Source organism: Sarcophilus harrisii, chromosome 4 (assembly GCF_902635505.1).
Source record: "Sarcophilus harrisii chromosome 4, mSarHar1.11, whole genome shotgun sequence".
NCBI classification, from domain to species: Eukaryota; Metazoa; Chordata; class Mammalia; order Dasyuromorphia; family Dasyuridae; genus Sarcophilus; species Sarcophilus harrisii.
The window spans coordinates 585,626-604,941 of record NC_045429.1 but is presented as its reverse complement, the minus strand read 5'-3'; the positions used below and the strand labels follow the sequence as shown (position 1 = coordinate 604,941).

General features: G+C 53.5%; 1 protein-coding gene across 4 annotated transcripts in view; it reads left to right on the top strand.

Annotated features, from left to right (window-relative positions):
* Positions 1-1,332: 1,332 nt before the first annotated feature.
* The window catches only part of MIGA1 (mitoguardin 1), a 34,590-nt gene continuing 16,606 nt past the window's right edge, over positions 1,333-19,316 (top strand). The window contains exons 1-7 of one of the 4 annotated variants that reach the window (XM_031968849.1): positions 1,333-1,348; positions 3,448-3,563; positions 14,605-14,782; positions 15,083-15,219; positions 16,575-16,701; positions 17,976-18,112; positions 18,504-18,624. In XM_031968849.1, the coding sequence (XP_031824709.1) occupies positions 3,465-3,563; positions 14,605-14,782; positions 15,083-15,219; positions 16,575-16,701; positions 17,976-18,112; positions 18,504-18,624 (799 nt within the window). In that variant the 5' untranslated portion in view covers positions 1,333-1,348; positions 3,448-3,464. Of the gene's footprint in view, positions 1,349-2,622; positions 3,564-14,604; positions 14,783-15,082; positions 15,220-16,574; positions 16,702-17,975; positions 18,113-18,503; positions 18,625-19,316 lie in introns of those variants that run through there. The other 3 variants (XM_031968847.1, XM_031968848.1, XM_031968846.1) reach the window with 3 other exon arrangements.

The following is a 19,316-nucleotide window of genomic DNA, read 5'->3' as shown; positions in this document are numbered from 1 at the left end:
GGGGAAGGACCCCCGGGGGGGGCTGGGCGCCCGGGGCAAACGGGGGGGGTTGGGCCCGGGGCCCGGGGCCCGGGAAAGGGGGGCCCCGGGGGCCCCCCCAAGGGCCGGGAGGTCGGTCCTGGGCCCCGGAAACCCCAGGGGGGGGGACCGGGAAGCCCGGGCTCCCGGGGGGGGGCCCGGAGGAGCCCGGCCCCGGGGGCCTGGGGAGCGGGAGGGGCCCCCCGGGGTTGCCCCCCCTTTGGAGGGGGGGATTTTTGCTTTGGGGCCCCAACCCTTTCCCCCCCTTGGGCCCCGGGGGGGAATAGGGCCCCCCTTTAACCCCCTGGGGCCCCCCAACCACCCGGGGGGGGAAGCCCCCGGGGGAGGGGGGGGGCCCCCGGGGTAAAAAGGGGGGGCCAGCCCGGCCGGGGGGAAGCGGGGGGACCCGGGGGGGGAAGGGGGAAAGGGGGGCCGAGGGGGGGGGGGCCGGGGGGGGGGAAGGGGGGGGCCGGGGGGCGGAGGGGGGGGGGGGTTCGGGAATGGGGGGGGGGGGGGGAGGGGGCCAGGGGAGGGGGGGGGGGGGAAAAGGGGGCCCGGGGGGGAGGGGGGAGGGGGCCCGGGGGGGGGGAAATGGGGGTAAGGAAGGGGGGGGGGGAAAAAGGTGGGGGGAAAGGCCAAAACCCCTGGGGAAAAGGGGGAAAAAACCCGGGCCCAAAAAAAAGGGGCCCCTGGGAAAGGGGGGTGGGCCCGGGGGCCAAAGGGGCCGGGGGCTAGGAAAGGGGGCGGGGGGCGGAGGACCGGGGGGGCAAAGGAACGCGGGGCGGCCGGGGGGGGGGGGCCCGGCCACGGGGGGCCCGGGCTGGGCCCCGGGCCGGGCCCCAAAGCTCCCCTTTGCCTCCCCCGGGGCCCACCCGCCCCCCCCCGGGTCCCCCGGGCCCCGGGCCCCCGCCGGGGGGGGCCCGGGGAGGGGGGGGCCCCAAGCCGGGGGGGCCCCCGGGCGGCCCCCCCGAGGGTCTTTGCCCCCCGGGGCCCGGGGAAATTTCCCCAGGGGGAGGGGGAAACCCCATTTTTCCCCCCAACCCTGGGCCGCCCAAGGGCCCCGCCCCGGGGGGCGGGGGGGGGGGAAGGGGAAGGGAAGAGGGGAAGGGGGGGAAGGGGGGGGGGGAGGGGAAGGGGAAAAAGGGGGGCCAGGGGGGGGGGGTTTTCGGCACGGGGGGCCCAGGGGGGGCGGGGGAGGGGGGGGGGCCCGGGGGGGAAGGACCGAAGCTCCGGCGGGAAGCGCCCCTTCCGGGTTTCCCCCCCTGCCTGCCCCCGGGGAGGGGGGGCCCTTCCTTCTCGGGGGGAGGTCTGCCCGAGGCGCAGGCTCCAGGTATCGCAGGGGGCGCGGGGGCGCAGCGTGGGGGGGGGGAGCGCGCGCAGGCCCGTGTTCTGTCAGGCCAGGCCCGACCCCATCTGTCAAATAGGAGCAAGGGGAGGACGCAGCCCTCTCCCCCTCCCATCCCCCCCCCTCCTCGCGTGCAGCAGGAGCTCACAAATGCACGTGGAGGCCACGCCCGGGAGGGAGAACCTTGGAGAAGCGTGGGGGCGGGGCGCGGGCTGCTGGCGCGGGCGGGCTGCTGGCTGCGCTCGTTCCCTGGGGGCCCAGGGTGGGGCCGAGTCCCTGCGCTCCGGGAGGGCCCTGGAAGAGGAGGAGAGGCTGAGGGGAGGGTCTCAGTGGCCCCTGGAGGGAGGCTGGGCCGTTCCGTGGGCGCAGTGCCCAGCCTTTGCCGGCCTCAGTTCTTCCTCTGTGAAATGGGTTCCTGACGGCCCCTTCCTCTCCAGCTTGCCTGGCACACAGCAGGTGCCATAGAGATGCCCACTGGGGACCATCCCACAGCAGGTGCCATAGAGATGCCCACTGGGGACCATCCCACAGCAGGTGCCATAGAGGTGCCCACTGAGGCCACCCAGCAGGTGAAAGAGGTGCCCACAAACACCTCTCCAAGCAAGGGTGCCCATAAATAAGCTCCAAACCCCTGGAACCCAAACCATCCCAAAACAGGGTGCCAAGAGGTGCCCACTGAGAACAGCCATCACTCACACAGCAGGTGATATAGAGGTGCCCACTGAGGACCATCCCACAGCAGGTGCCATAGAGGTGCCCACTGAGAACAGCCATCACTCACACAGCAGGTGCCATAGAGGTGCCCACTGGGGACCATCCCACAGCAGGTGCCATAGAGGTGCCCACTGAGAACAGCCATCACTCACACAGCAGGTGCCATAGAGATGCCCACTGGGGACCATCCCACAGCAGGTGCTATAGAGGTGCCCACTGAGAACAGCCATCACTCACACAGCAGGTGCCATAGAGGTGCCCACTGGGGACCATCCCACAGCAGGTGCCATAGAGGTGCCCACTGGGGACCATCCCACAGCAGGTGCCATAGAGGTGCCCACTGGGGACCATCCCACAGCAGGTGCCATAGAGGTGCCCACTGAGAACCGCCATCACTCACACAGCAGGTGCCATAGAGGTGCCCACTGGGGACCATCCCACAGCAGGTGCCATAGAGGTGCCCACTGGGGACCATCCCACAGCAGGTGCCATAGAGGTGCCCACTGGGGACCATCCCACAGCAGGTGCCATAGAGGTGCCCACTGGGGACCATCCCACAGCAGGTGCCATAGAGGTGCCCACTGGGGACCATCCCACAGCAGGTGCCATAGAGGTGCCCACTGGGGACCATCCCACAGCAGGTGCCATAGAGGTACCCACTGAGAACAGCCATCACTCACACAGCAGGTGCCATAGAGGTGCCCACTGGGGATCATCCCACAGCAGGTGCCATAGAGGTGCCCACTGGGGACCATCCCACCGCAGGTGCCATAGAGGTGCCACCTGGGGACCATCATGCAGTAGGTGCCATAGAGGTGCCCACTGGGACCATCATGCAGTAGGTGCCATAGAGGTGCCCACTGGGACCAGTCATCACTCACCCCGCAGGTGCGGTGGAGATGCTTTGGGGGGCCATCACAGGGGGCGCTTGGCCTGTGGAGCCTCCGCTGGGTCTGACCCAGTACAGGGCTGGGGTCCTCAGGGGCCACCTCCGCTGGGTCTGGCCTGGGCCCTTGGGGTCTTGCCTGCAGCCAGGCAGAGAGCCTTGAAGGAGACCTTGCCCTGCAGCCACGAGGCCGGTGTGAGAAAGGACAAGGACGGGAACTGGAGGGAGGCCAGTGGAGGCTCAGCAGGGAGAAGAACCTGGAGGCCATCAGACCTCCTGGAGGGCAGTGGGCACCCCTTGGCCTCCACTGCAAGGCTGGTGCCCGGGGCCAGGCCCCTCTTCCCCCAGCTGAGGGGGCTTGGGACGGGACGGGCCATGGTGGGCAGGGCCGCCTGTGGGTCCAGAGCAGCAGCGCCCCATCGCGGCTCCCGGGGAGTCCCTGATTTGCTTGTGGCTCACAGGCTCCCGCCCCACTTTCCACCAGCTGCGAGGGGGGGAGTCATGTTGGAAGAAGTTGTGAGCCGAGAGCCCCAGTCCTTGAAGACGACAGCCCTGAGAGTGTTCCACCTCCCGCTGGCCTGGTGCCGCTCCCTGATCCAGGTAAGGAGGCCCCCCCTGTGGGTGTAGGGTGCCGGACTGCGCGGTTCTGCTTGCAGACTCAGGGGCTCATGCTTCCTCTTGTCCCCCACTCCTTCAGGCGGCTGCAGGTCAGAGTCCTGGAGGGAAGGAAGGGACGGCCCCTTCTGAGGGTTTGTGGCTGGGACCTCCTGGCAAACCAGATGAAGCTCTGGGAGACACCTGCTTGCCTCCCACTTAGCCTTTGCCCCAGGAAGGGGCATGGGAGGCCGCTCCCGCCAAGCTCCTGGCATCTTTGGAAGCTTTTCCTTGAAGCCGACTTGGGCACTGAGGGTGAGGGCAAAGGGAGCCGCCCGTGGCAGGCCGGGCCCGGCCCCCTCCCCCTGGTTCTCGCTCAGTCTTTTCCAGAAGTGCAGCCCAGCTGGCATTTGGCCTCAGGGCACCAGGCTCTGTTTCCATCAGTGTTAGGAAGCTCACCCCCATTGCTCTGGGTTTAGCGGGAGCCTGCCAGTTCCCTGGTGGGCCGGGCAGGGAGTGGTGATACCAGGACCCCCAGACAGACACGAAAGCAACCGTAGGGAGGAGGGGCTGATAGGCTACGTTCTTAGAAGGGTCTGCTGGAAGGGTGGGGCCTGGGGAGAGCTCAGTTTGGAGGCCTGTTGGCAGGAGCCCGGCTGGTAGGGGGGAGCCTGGCTCTGACCCACAGGGCTGGAAGCACCACAGGGAAGGTCTGCTGAAAAGCCAGAGCCAGAGAAAGGGCCCCTTCCAATGCTTGCGCTCCTTTCTGTGGGGGTGGTCGGGGCGAAGTGACTTGCCCAGGGCTGCACAGCTAGAAAGCGTTCAGTGTCCAAGGTCAGCTCTGAGCTCCGGTCCTCCGAATTCTGTCCGCTGTGCCATCCCCCCCGCCCCCACGTTTCCTTCCTGTATTTTTGTTTCCCCCCCACTTGGGGGCATGTAAAAAAGCATTTATTCCTTAACCCTGAGCAGCCACTTCCTTTGCAAATGCCCTAGCGCCACTCTGTAACCTTCACATGGCCCGTGTCTCCTAATTCCCAGGGCGTCAGAGAACCTCTGGCACTGACCTTGGCAGTGTCACCTACCCGGCTCACCTCCTCTGAGGCCTTCAGAGGCCTCTGGCCACAATTTCTTGAAACATAGTTTAATAACCGATAGCACTCTCAAGAACAGCCACGTGCCGACTTAAAGCCTTTATTATCCTTGCTCACATCGTGCCCTGACCTGTTAACTCCTGAGTGAACACCTGGTCTGCGGGAGACCCATGGGTTCACTATCAAGCTCCTTACCTCTCTTGGCTATCCATGCACCTAGCTCAGCTACCCTAGGATAAAGAGAGCGACTTCCTGCCGTGGTGGGCTTCAGAAGGGTCTGTGAGGTCACACACACAGCCAAGCAGAGAGGGAGCCGTCTCCCCTTACGAAGCTATCTCAGTATGACAAGAGACCTGCCCAAGGGGCAGGCCCTAGCCACAGAAAATTACTTCCGGGCCACTCAAACCCCGCTTTGCGCTGTGCGGGCCCGTTTAAATGACCCTTACAGGGACACTGTTTTTCCTAGTTAAATGTACACATACTTTGACAAGATTTTGATTTGTTTTTTCCTCTATTCCTCCCTTCTCACCTCCTCCTTAAGATGGCAAACAGTCTGATATAGGTTATACCGTATTAAGCAGGTCATATTAAACAGGTTCCCACATTAGTTAGGTTGTGAAGGAAGACTCTGAATGCAAAGGAAAAGCCGTAAGAAAGACAAAACAAAGCCCCCCAAACCTGCCTGCAGACTCCGGATCTTTGGGCTTGCCTTCGACCGTCGCGTGGCCGAGAAGAGCAGAGTCTCTGTAACACTGCTGCCGTTGTTTGTGACAGGAGAGGGACTGGACTTGGGGGCTGCTCCTCGGCCTCAGGCTCCCAACTACCGGGGCCTCCTCCCTTTCAGTCAGATGAGGTCACTGTGTGTCATCACAAGGTCACATTGGGAGCATTACGGATTGGGGCGAAACCCAACCACGCTCAGTTCAGTGGCAGAGAGTGGAAGCACAGTCAGTAAAGAAAAAGCCCTCCATCTCTCCTAGCGGAAGTGAAGATTTAGAGAAAGGCAGTTCAGGCTAAGCTGCTAAATATAGATGTCAATAATACTTTAATTTTTCCCCAATTAGGCGTAAAAACAGTTCCACCATTTTAAAGTTTTGACTTCCAATTTCTCCTCTCCCTCTTACCCTCCTCTCCCCTCCGCCCCCCCACCCCCAGATAAGGTATTTGGTATAACCAAATTGTATTTGTGTTGCTGAGAAGAGCTAAGTTGTTCACGCGTCACATCCAGCGTTCGATGCTGTGTACAGTGTTCTCTTGGCTCTATTCGTTTCACTTTGTTTCAATTCATGTACGTCTTTCCTGGTTTTTCTGAAACCATCTTGCTCATCTTTTTTTTTTTTTAATTTAAAAATATTTTTATAAAGCTTTTTTATTTTCAAAACACATGTAGAGAGAATTTTCAACATTCACCCTTGCACATTTTTTTCCACAGTTTTTCTCCCACCCCCTCCCCTAGATGGGAAATAATCAATATAGGTTAAACATGTGCAATTCTTTTATACATATTTCCCAATTATCATGCTACGCAAGAAAAATCAGATCAAAAAGGGAAAAAAGGAAAGAAAACAAAAGGTAAGCAAATGAAAACACCAAAGTCCTCTCTGGGTACAGATGGCTCTCTCCATCATGGGACCACTGGAACTGGCTTGAATCACCTCGCTGTTGAAAAATTGCTCATCATTTCTTACAGCACCATGATATTCCATCAAAATAATATGCTGCATTTTATTCAGCTGTTCTCCAATTAATGGGCATTCCCTCAATTTCCAATTCTTAGTCATCACAAAAAGAGCTGTGACCAATATTTTTGTACAAATAGGTTTTTTTTGGGTACACACAGTTTGATAGTCTTTGAGCGTAGTTCCAAATTGCTCTCCATTCACAATTCTACCAACAGTTTGCCCACATCCCCCCCAGCATTTGTCATTTTCTTTTTCTGTCATATTAGGCAATCTGTTAAGTTTGAGGTACTACCTGAGAAATGTTTTAATTTGCTGCTGAATTACTTTAAATAACAATAATGATGTTTTTATCGTCATTTAAAACTTTAGGTATGAGATTCAATATTTTAAATTTTTAAAATTTTGTTTTCTAGAAATACTGTTATTTTGTGATAAACTTAAGTTGAAAATACACTTTTCTTAACTTTTCAAAACTTATTTTCAAAAATTTTCATTGCCTATTTCTATTGGGCTGGAATAACTACCATATTTGACATGTAATTTCAAAGAGTGCAAATTTAAATAACATACCCCCTTCATGGGATCTGGCTTTATGTTTGTGAGCTAATTTTCTACATGTTATATTTGTGCTTTGAGGACGGGGACTTTTTTGTTGTTGTTATCCTAGAGCCTATCCTAGAGTTAACCTGAGGTCAAGAAAGTGCATATTAAAAACTTATCAAACTAGTTTTATTTGGATTTAAGCTTCTGGTTGAGGAAAAGACGGTAGATTTGGAGATGCTGGATGGGCAGCCTCCCATTCTTTAATGGGAGCTTTAATTGTTAGCAGCTGAGAAGTAGCCCTGCTACTTCAGAAAGATTTTGATTCCTTAGAGCAGGGGTCCTCAAACTTTTAAAATAGGGGGCCAGTTCACTGTCCCTCAGATTGTTGGAGGGCCAGACTATAGTAAAAACAAAAACTTTGTTTCGTGGGCCTTTAAATAAAGATACTTCATAGACCTGGGTGAGGGGGATAAACGTCCTCAGCTGCTGAATCTGGCCCGCTGTAGTTTAAGGACCCCTGCCTTAGAACATTGGCATAGATGTAGCAAGATTTCACAGAAGAGGAACAAATCCAGAACCCATACTTAATTCAGAAGAATCCATTTTACAAGGGGTGAGATTCTGAAAATGAGCGACGGCAAACTGTGTAAGTCGGTTGTGAGAGGTAGGAGCCGGGACCTTGTTGCAAGAGTTACTGTTGCTACAACTAAAGATCTTTTGGAAGAGTGTTCCAATAAAGGGGGGGAAGATGTGGGAGGGGAAAAAGAATAATTTGGTTGAAGTTAAGGCCAAGTTAAGGAATCTACATTGTTGTGTCTATAGAAGAGAACCATTGTGTCTAGAGGGTGTTTAAAAGTTTGAGTTAATTGCCGAAACACAAAGACTGAAAATGGTTCCTTGCTTCTGGACCTTGGAGAAGAGCGGAAAGACCGGCTGAGCAGGTGCAGACAGACCCTCCAATAAGAGAAGGTTACAGAAGGTGGGATGAAAAACAGCACTTGCCTCCATGTGGTTTTCAGGAAATCTCCTTAACGCTGAAGGGTTGAAATGGATTCAGGCGGAAAGGAGCATCCAGCTTGGCATTTTCCTGCCAAATCCTGGAAAGCGAGATCCGGGAGGTTATCCAGATGGGTGGAGAGTTCTGTTCAGGAGGAGACTTTGTCTCTTGGATTTCTGGAGCTTTTTCTGGGATGGTGTGTGTGGGTAGCCCTCAAGCTGTTCCTCTCTTGGCGGTTCTTCTCTCTGCCTGACTGGCCCAGCCCCTCCCAGAAGCTCCCACAACTCCACGACCCAGCTTCCTGGTGTCCTCCTTGGCAGAATGCTGCCTTGTGCTTGGGGCGAACCCCGTCCTGAGAACAGTGAGAGGACTGGGGAGGAGGAGCCAGGGATCTTTAAGAGCTGGTGCTGTTTCCCAAAGGCAGCCCAGTCTGTCCCAACCTGGTTTTTGTTCAGTTCAAGTTAGATGGGATGACAGATCAGCTCAGTGGGCTGGCCGTGTGCACGTCACCCTGAACAGCCAGGATTCTGCATCCACTTGTGATTGTGAATCTCAGAGAGGGGGATCTCCTGTTTAACATGATGTAATCAAGATATTGCCACTGTAGTAAATTTTTTTTTAAATTAAAGCTTTTTTATTTTCAAAGCATATGCATGGATAATTTTTCAACATTAACCCTTGCAAAACCTTCTGTTCCAATTCCCCCCCGTCCCCCACTTTCTCCCCTAGATGGCAAGTAATCCAATACATGTTAAGTGTGGTGAAATACAGATATTAAATCCAAAATAGGCAGCCGTATTTATACAATTATCTTGCTGCACAAGAAAAATCAAAAAGGATAAAAATGAGAAAGAAAATAAAACACAAGCTAACAAAAATGAAGAGTGAAAATGCTACGTTGTGATCCACTCTCAGTTCCCAGTCTCTCTGGGTGCAGAGGGCTCTTTTCTTCATCACAAGATCATTGGAACTGGTCTGAATCATCTCACTGTTGGAAAGAGCCCCGTCCATCAGAATTGATAATCATATAGTCGTCTTGTTGCCACATACAATGATCTCCTGGTTCTGCTCACTTCACTCAGCATCAGTTTCTGTCAGTCTCTCCAGGCCTCTCTGAAATCCTCCTGCTGCTCATTTCTTACAGAACAATAATATTCCATCGCATTCTACACTATAACTTATTCAAGTGTCCTCCCAGTGATGGGCTTCCCTCAGTTTCCAGTTTTTCTCCATCACAGAGGATGCCTCAGGCATTTTGGCACATGTGGGTCCCTTTCCTTCCTGTAAGATCTCTTTGGGATATAAACACTGCTGGGTCAGAGGATATGCACGGTTCAATGGCCCTTTGGGCACACTTCCAAACTGCTCTCCACAATGGTTGAATCTGTTCACAGTTCCACCAACCATGTCTCAGTGTCCCACATCCTCTCCCCCATTCATCCTTGTCTTTTCCTGTCATCTTAGCCGGTCTGAGAGGCGTGAGCCAGTACCTCAGAGTTGTCTTAATCTCCATTTCTCTGATCTGTCGTGATCATCTTTTCATATGACTAGAAAGGGTTTCAGTTTCTTTTGAAAATTGTTCGTGTTCTTTGACCCTTTCCCAGTTGGAGGGCGTCGGCTGTTATCTGCGCTGGTGGGCCCCCCCTCAGAGGTCTTTCTCACCTCACAAAAAGCAGCAGAGACGGCTGTGTAGCCTTTAAGTTTGGTTTGTGTACGACCAGCCCTTCCCTTGATTTCGGGGTCTGTTCTTTCCCCTGTGACCAGGCCAGCTGCGCCCCCACTTGCTCCTCCTGTTTGTGTTTCTACTCAGGCCCCCTCATCACTTGACAGCGGTGTTACCTGGCTCCTGGCCCTTGCTGCGGGGAGAACAGGGGAGCAGTGGTTCGCCTCGCCGTGTCCCTCGCGGCGTTCCTTCATCCTTTCTGCTCCAGCGCTTCTCCCCGCTTCTCTGCGACTTCTCCCCAGCAGCATGGACAAGTCCTTTGTCCCTTTCCACTCCATCTTGCCCTGTCCCGTTACAGTCATTCCCATTTGCAGGGGGCCCCATCCCCCCACTGCTGGGGGTTCCTCCCCTGGGCTCGCTGCCCCCCTGCTTTGATAGGCCGGGTTCACCTGATGTTTTTTTTTTTTTTTTTAAAATGCCTTTTTATTTACAGGATATATACATGGGTAACTTTACAGCATTAACAATTAAAACCTCTTTTCATTTTCACCTCTTTCCCCCCCCCCTCCTCCTAGATGGAGGATGACCCAGTAGATGTTAAATTTTAAAATATAAATTAGGTACACAATAAGTAACATGACCAAAACGTTTTTGCTGTACAAAAAGAATCGACTCAAATATTTTAAAACTTTGAAAATAAAATGGGTGTCAAATATAGGGAAATTCCAAACAATGGTTTTAGTCACCCCAAGTTCTTTTTTGGGCATAAAGGTTCAGTTCATTCTGTCCATTAGAAATATTTGGTTGATCTGTGGACCGGCTGAAGATGGCCTGGTCCATCAAACGGTATTAAGTATTGTTGGAAGTATAAATGATCTCTGGTCCTGCTCATTTCCCTCACATCATTTTTAAGTCTCCCAGGCCTTTTAAATCATCCTTTGGTCATTTCTTTGAAAGTAAACCATAATATTCTTTAAACCAAATTTTTCAGCCATTCTCAACTGATGGACATCCATTCAGTTTATTTTACCACCCACGAAAAGGGCTGCCACAAACATTTTGGTCCCTTCTTTTAAACCGGGATATAATCCCATGCTTGGATCAAAGGGTGTACAGTTTGATAACCGGCATAGTTCAAACTCTCTCCAAAATGTTGGATTGTTCCCTCCACCAACAATGCATCAAGTCCCATTTTCCCCAAATCCCCTCCAACTATCATTATTTTTTCCTTCATCTTAAATCTGGACGTTATGGTATCTTAGAGTTTCTTAATTTGCATTTCTTAAAAGCTTGGAGCATTTTTCTTATGATAGAAATAGTTCAATTTCTTCATCTGAGAATTTCTGTTCATATCCTTTGGGAATTTTAATTAGGTGGGATTTTTTAAATTGTTTTCTCTATTTTTGGAAATAGGTCATCAGGAACTGACTGTAAAATTTTTATTTATTCTTCCCTTCTAATCTTGTCTGCATTAGTTTTGTTTGTAAAAACTTTCAGTTTGGTATAATCAAATTTTCATTTGGCATTGATTCAGCCTTTTTAAAAGACCTTCCCTTCCACAGGTCTGAGAGGCTTCCGTTTCCCTAATTTTTAAAATTTCATTCTTTTCCTGGTCATGAACCCATTTTGACCTTATCTTTGTATTTTAAATTATGGATCAATGCCTGTTTCTCCTATTAGTTTCCAATTTTCCCACAATTTTTCAAACATGTTCTTATCCCAAAAGCTGGGATTATGGGTTTGTCAAAGACTAGTTGCTATTTGTTGACTGTTTTTCCCTGAACCTAATCTTTCACTGATCAACAATTATTCCTTAGTAAAATAGTTTTTTAAAAATTCTAAATATAATTTTAATTGGGAAGCTAACCACCTTCATTTGATTTTTCATTAATTCCCGAAATTCTTATTTTGTTTTTCCTTGAACTTTTTGTTTTTTTCGGTCATTAAAAATAGTTTTGGGAGGCGATTGGTATAGCTAAATAAATAGATTAGTTTGGAAATATTGTCATCATTATTTGCCGCCTATCCAAACATTTAATATTTTTCAATTGGTTAGATGACTTAATTTGTGGGAAAAGGGTGTTTTGTATAAAGTTCTGATTTTCCCTTGGCAGATTTCCTAAATTTTTTATTTCAGTAGTTACTTTAAATGGAATTTTCTTTTAATCTGACTGTTGGTTTTGTGGATATATAAGAATGTGATGACTTTTTGGGTTTTTTTTCCAGCAACTTTGCTAAAGTTGTGGATTTTTCTAATAATTTTTTAGCAGTCTTGGGGTTCTTAAATTATCATTCATGCAAAGGTGATAATTTGGTTTCCTCATTTATTCTTTTCCTTTAATCTTTTCTAAATTTAATCTTTTAAATAGAAGGGGATATGGGAACCTTTTCCTCCAGATCTTTTGGGAACGGTTGGTTTGTCTCCATTTTGAATGCACTGATGGTTTTAAATGTTGCTGATTATTTTAAGGAAAATCCATTTATTTATATTTCAAGTGTTTTAATGGGGAATGGATGTTGGATTTTCAAAGCTTTTTCTGCATCTATTGAGATATATGGTTTTTTATTGGTTATTAACATGGAATTTAATTTTATGTTTTCCTAATGAACCAGTCATTCCTTTTAAATCCTATTGTTGATTTCTTGGGATGATTTTCTTTGTCTTTTTGCTAATTCTTTTTAAAGATTTTTGCATAATTTCATTAGGGGGTTGGTCTTTTTTCTTTTCTCTGTTTTCAGTACCTGGTTTTTATCATCCATGTCGTCATGGGAATTTGGTGGACTCCTTCATTCATTTTATAAATAATTTATTAGTTAATTTAAATTGTTCTTTAAATGTTTGGTTTCCCTTAAATCCATCTGGCCTGGGGTTTTTCTTAGGTTGTTTAATTCCTGTTCTACCGAAATGGGATATTCAAAATTTACTTCCTCCTCTGTTGTCTGGAAGTTATTTTTTTTGGGTGTTTTCCTTGGGTTATCAAATTTATTGGCATAAAGTTAACAAAATAATCCTTATTTTTCTCTTTTTCCTCTTCAAAGGTTCTCCCTTTTTTTAAAGGATATAATTTCATTTTCCCCTCCTTTTCTAATCAGTTTCCAAAGGCTTATGTTTTAAGGTTTTCATGAAAACTCTTGTTTTATTAATTGTTCTATGTTTTTTATTTAAATTTTAATTTCTCCTTTTAATTTTAAATTTCTTTGATTTGATTGGGGTTTTTAATTTGGTCTTTTTGTTTTTTATTTAAGAATTCAAATCTTTTTCTTTTCTGTTTTATTCAATTTTCCCTAAGGAATAAAATTCCCCTTTTACCGTTTTAAATCCCAAATTTTTATGATTTCATCATTGTCATTATCTTGGGAAATTATTAATTTATCTATAATTTATTCACCCAATCATTCTTTAAGATAGATTGTTTGGTTTCAATTACTTTTGGTCTTTTCCCCCAATTTTTTTGAATGGTTTTTTTTGCATCATGATTAAAAAAGATTTACTATTTTCCTTTCTTGCATTTAATTTTGGGATTCCTAATATATGGTCATTTTTAATAGGTTCCATAACGCTGGGAAGAAAATTTATTCCTTTCTATTCCATTCAATTTTCCAAAGATCCAACATACCTAATTTTTCTAATAATTTCTTTTTAATTTCTTTCTTTGGTGGTTTGATTTTCTAATTTGAGGTGCAAGGTTGAGATCTCCCTATTACAGTTTTTTGTCTTTTCTTTTTGCCTCTTTCTTCTCCTTTAGGAAGTTGGGTGCCATACCACTTGGTGATATATGTTTAATAGATAATTCGTTGTTTATCCCCTTTAGAGTGTTTCCTTCCTTTCTCTTTTAATTAGATCAATTTTACTTTGTTGATCGGATAAGGATGGCTCTCTTTTTTGACTTCCCTGAAGCATAATAGATTTTGCTCCCTTTTTTTCTCTATATGTATCCCTCTTTTGTTTCTTGTAAACAACATTTTAGGGTTCTGACTTTGATCAGTCCTATCTGCCTCCTCTTTAGGGGAATTCATCCCATTCACATTTACAGTTAAATTACTAAATCGTTTCACCATCCTAAAACCCCGGTTTTACATTCTTTCCTCCCCAACCCTCTTTCCCCTTTTTAAACTTATGTACCCCTTTGTAACAGTGCTTACCCTCTTTATAATCCCTCCCTTCCCCCCTTTGGTCTTTCCCCTTCCTTCCTTTTACTTTTTTCTTTTCCTTTTTCCTCTCCCCTTTTTTAATAGGGGGGAAATTTTCTCTAAAACAAATGTCAATTATTTTCCTTTGGCCAACTCTGATGAGAGTAAGATTCACACAATGTTCCTCCCCCTCTCTAAATTCCCTCAGATATGATAAGTTTCCTTTGCCTCTTTGTGGGATGTGGTAGCAGTCAAGACTATTTTTGAGGCTCGATATAATATTGATAAAGAGGGTAAGAGAAGAGCTTCGCGTGTGTCTTCTCCACCATCTTGGCTCCGCCCAGTGGACCTGATGTGTTTTCTGTCTGTTTAGTGAAGTTTGGAGGGAACAGGGCCATGGAGGGCAACGGACAGAGCATTGGACCTGGACTTGGGAGGGCACAAGTTCAAATCCAGCTTCCTCCTAACAGGGTGACCCTGGATATATCTGCCTCCGTTAGAGGGGGCCAGACCTATATGAGGTGACCCTCTCCATCTTGAGGGGTCCATGAGGAAAGGTCCGGGCCCCCGCAAAGGGTGTGACCCAGCCCGTGCCATCCTCCCCTTTTCCACGCAGAACCAGCGGGCGAAGCGGTCCCGTTGCCGGTTTCTGGCCCTTCTCCTTTCCCTCCCTTCTTCTCTTCTTCCCTCCCTCCCTCCCTTCTTCCCTTACTCCTTTCTTCCCCCTCCTTCCCCCCTTTTTCTTGCCCCCATCTCCCCCCCTTCGGGGCCCCCTCTAGATTTCTGACTCTGGCGGGGTCTGGGGGCTTCTTGTGTCTCATGCCCAGCACCCTTGGGCAGCCTGGCGCACGGGTGCCCGCTCTGTGGCATCCCGGGCGGTCTCGTGGGCGGGGGTGCTGGTCCCCCGCCTGCTCTCATCCCTGACTCGGTTTGCTTCCAGATCAGGTTTTCTCCCGGCGTTAAGAAGCTGTTTGCAGTGACTGCGGTCAGTGCTGTGTCGATCCTTTTTCTGGCCCATCACTTTAAAAGAAGAAGGGGAAAGAAAAAAAGGAAAGGGTTGCCATGGGAACCCGGGCATCTTGCCCTGGAGTGTGCCAAAACAGCAGCATCTGAAAAAGGTATGTGGGCAGTGGGGGGGGGGGTCTCTGCCAGGGCCAGGCCGCCGTCCTTCCAGCCCTCCTCTCCAGCCCGGGGTTCGGGCCTTGCCCCGGCTTCTCCTGCCTGGGGCTTGTGGGCAGGATCGGCCCAAGGTTCGTGGCCAGTCTGCCGCAGGACTGAGGAGGTCCTTAGCCTTCTGTGGCGGGTCTCGCCAGGGCTGTGACAGACATCCGGAGCCCTGGGCCCCTTCCCTCAGCCCGGAGGGCCTCCTTCCCCTGAGGGGGCGCAGTGGCCCCGGGTGACTCGGCGCACGTCCGCAGGTTCCAGCTGTTCCAGCAGCCGGCAGAACCTGACCCTGTCTCTGAGCTCGGCCAAGGACCGCGGCTCCCAGTCCGGGCTCTGCCCCAACGGGGGCCTCTTCAGCAAGTGCTCCGGCTCCGCCCAGAGCCTGGCCTCGGTGAGTAGGACCTGGGCCCCTCCCACCGGGGCCGCCCCTTCCCCCCTGGCCGCTGAGGGGGGGGGACGAGCTCTGTGACCGCTCAGCCAGGCCAAAGAAATGACCCCCAGGAGCCCAGAGACTCCAAGGAGGGAGGTGGACTCAGGGGACAAAGACCCCCAAGTCTCTAACACAAGAGTGGGGGTCGGATCTACTGGGATGAAAGTGGGGGGCAGCGACCTGGAGATTGGGGGTGGCGGGATCAGTGGGGAGCAGGAGGCCGGCCTGGAGCCCCCCTGAATCTGGGGCCTGCCCTTTCTGGGCCCCCTCCCCTCAAGGAAGGACAGAACAGCCCCAGCTGGATTTCTCTTGGCCCGGGTTACTTCCCCTCTCGGCCCCCAGAATGAAGAGGTCACCGGGAGGGCTCCATCCTGGCTTAGGTCTGACCCTGGACCCGGCACAGGGTCGGGGTTCTCCCGCAGGGGGGTGGGCTCCCTTGATTTGTATCAAAAGGGGGGAGCCCAGCATTGGGTACACAGCAGGCGCCGCCTAAAGGCTCCCTGAGCTTCGCGCTGTCCCTCTGGTGGGACAGCGGCTGCGGGCAGACCCCAGCTAGTCTGTGGGGGTGCCTGGTGTGAGGAGGCAGAGAATGGGGGGCTCCAGGGGAGTAAGGTGGGGGTGAGTGGCAGGACTCGGGGGAATGCTGGGGGTCCTGGGTCCTGGCAGGGGCACTGAGGGATTGGGAGCCACTGGCTGACTGTCGGGGGCCCCAAGGCTGGAGTCGTCCTGCCAGTGTCTGGGGGGGCCACAAGGGGCTGGGCCCGGCCCTTTGGGCAGCCTCAGCAGGCAGGCGGAGGGGGGCTGGTGGAGGAACCCCCCCGCCCTGTGGGCACCTGCCCCTGGCTGCAGGGTCGGCTGAGGCACGTTGGGGGTGCCGGGGGAGACCGACCCATCCCGGCTGCCCCAAGCCTGAGGGGAACGGCTCTGAGCCCTCGCAAGATCCTGGGGGGGGGGGGGGGAGGAGGAGAAGGGACTATTTGGCTGCAGGAATGAGTAACTTGGAATCCTGGGGATCAGGGGCAAATTTGAGAAAGTCCCTGCTGGCAGAAGCCTTGATCTTAGCGAGTGATGGGGGGCTTTGGGGTGCAGACCCTCCCCTGTCCCTGGCCAGGCCCCTGCCCAGTGTTCCTTGGGGGCCTTGTCAGTGACCCTCAGACCCCCTGCCCCCTCAGGGTCACTATGTGGGCCTGGGCATTGCTGTGCCCCAGGAGGTGCCGGTTCTGAGGTCTCTGCCCAGGTGCCGCGGGCTGGCCCTTCCGAGAGGAGTCCGACCGCCGAGGCCAGGACTCGAGTGGCCGCACCTGTTGCCCCTGCAGGTCCAGAGCGCCAATTCCTGCCATAGCTGTGCTTGTGGCAACTCCAGCTCCTGGGACAAAACGGACGAAGAGGATCTAAAGCTGGTCAACATCCCCGTGACCACGCCCGAGAACTTGTACCTGATGGGTAAGTGAGCGGGGGGTGCAGGGGGGCCGGAGGGCCCCTGGGAGGGGCCCAAGGGTGTGTGGCCACCTCCAGTCTGGGCTCCCACCCATAGGGTGTCCCTGACCCATCCCTGGCTGCTCCTTGAGGCGGGGGGGAGAAGGGGGGGTTGCATCCTCTCCTCACTCTCACCATCCCCGTAATGACCTTCACCGTGGTCATCACTGCCCGCCGGACATTGTCTCCCGCCTGTGGGAGCCGCCTCCTGCGCTCTGGGGACGGCTGTGGGCAGTGAGGGCCAACCTCAAGCGGGCTCCGTTGCCCCAGGGGCGAGAGGGTCCAACCTCGGGCATTTCCCCGGGCCCCTGTCTGAGAGAGTGGCCGGGTCTGCACTGGGCCGGGGCTGATGGGTCCCAGTTCAGCTGCTCGCCAGCCGGCCATCCTGGCTCGACGGTCGGAGTCCTCTCAGGCATTGTCTGGTGCCTGGCCTCCTCCGCCAGCCTTGCCCTGAGCTGCTCTGGCCGGTACTGGGCCTCCTGAGCCCGAGTGCGGAGGAAACCTTGGGCATTGGCCCGGGGAGTGTCCAGGGGCCTCGGACCCTAAGAATACCTGGGAAGACGGAGCGCGGCTGCCAGGAGGTCACAGGACACGGCGCAGGAGCTCTGAGGGGAGGCTCCCTAGTCCTCCCCAGCTTCTCTCCGTGCTTCAGGGCCTGGGGGCGTCCTGATGGTCAACAGCGTCCCACCCAGAGAGAGCCCCGCATCCCTGGTGGCCACCGGCGCGTCCGGGGCCTCCGATCATCCCATGGTCTGGGCGCGGTGTTCCCTCGCGGCTGCCCCTGCACTCAGCGCCGGGTCGGGCTGTCTCTCCAACCTCTCGGAGGTCAGCTGGCTTGTCCCAGCGGGCGGCCATCGCCTCGGCGTCCCGTTCCTCGCCGCCACAAACATGGGCACATGTGGGTCCTTTTGGGGTCTCTCTGGGACCCAGGCCCGGGCGGGGGCAGGGACGGGCTGGCCTCCCAGACTGCTCTGCAGACGGTCAGATCCGTGCGCAACTCCGATGCTCAAGTGTCTGTGCCCCCCGGCCCTGTCATTTTTCTTTTCCACATTTCACTGATCAATGGGGGTTCGAGACCATTTTTGACCTTTTCTCCCTTGGGGAGTCACTCGCTTTGCCTCTGGCTCTGGCCCGAGCTCTGGAGGAGGCCCCGGATCGGGGGCCACGAGAGTTAGGCGGGCGCCTTCCCTGGCGCGCCGCCACGTACAAATGCGGGCCTGCCGCTGCCTCCCCCTGCGCAGGTATGGAGCTGTTTGAGGAGGCCCTGCGGCGGTGGGAGCAGGCCCTGACCTTCCGCAGCCGACAGGCCGAGGATGAAGCCGGCTGCGGTGCCATCAAGCTGGGAGCGGGTGACGCCATCGCCGAGGAGAGCGTCGAAGTGAGTCCCCGCTCAGCATCAGCACGCTCTGCGCTGGGCTCCAGGGGCCTGGGGGCGGGCACGCAGAAGGCTGGCCTGGAGTGGGGGGCAGGGCATGAGGAGGGGCCAGGGGATAAAGGGTGGCTGGGGTCTCCGCCTCATGTGTTGGATGGGTGGCTAGCTGAAGAAGCCAGTTCCCTGTGAGAGGCCCCCCTCCTTGGCCATGCTGACCCCCTCCCCCCAGCCACACTGACCCCCGCTCCCCCCCCCAACCACACTGACCCCCACTCCCCCTCCCGACCACACTGACCCCCCCTTCCTCCCCCAACCACATTGACCCCCCCCTTCCTCCCCCAACCACATTGACCCCCCCTTCCTCCCCCAACCACACTGACCCCCGCTCCCCCTCCAGGACATCATCAGCGCCGAGTTCATCCACAAGCTGGAGTCGCTGCTGCAGAGGGCTTACCGCCTCCAGGAGGAGTTTGAGGCCACGCTGGGGGCCTCGGATCCCAGCTCTCTCGCCGACATTGGTAAGACGCCCTGTAAGCGCTCGGGAGCCCCCTTGTCTCACCGCGCCAGCTTCCTTAGCACCCTTCCCCGGGGGAGGGCAGGTCAGCTGCCCTTAGACAGAGGAGGTCTGTGGAGTGTTCCCACAGGAATGGAACAGAAAGGGCCCCGGGAGCTGCCCCCCACTTCTCCCACACCCCCTCCCTGTGAGCCTGGGACTGGGGGGGGGGGAAGGGGGAGGAGCCAAGGGGGCGGGGCCTGTGATTCACTTGGGAACATTGTAGGGGGGTTCTGGGGGGGAGCAACTTCTCAAGTCCAGACATGTATTGGGTGGATTGCGGCTGGGGGAGACCCTGATGATGGCTTGGGGGTCCATCCCGTCGTTCTGGGGCCAGCGTGGGGAGGGGCCTTGGGCTGGCCCAGTTGCTCCCTTCTGGGGTTCGTGGAGGGAGCGGCCTGAGAACGCGGAGGGAGTGGGCCTGGTGGGCAGAGCGCGGGCTTCCCCTCCCACGTTCTGCCCCATGGCTGTGTCCCCAAAGTCTCTGTTGTCCGTTTTTGGTCTTTCTCTTTTCCAAAATCCACGCGGTTTTCCACTCTCACCTTCCCAGAGCCTTGGCTCCCAGACCTTCCCCCCAAAGCAAATGACCCAGAACAGACTTAACATGCACAGCCCCCCAAGTGCGCTCCCGTGCCATCAGGCTGCGCAAGAAATAGC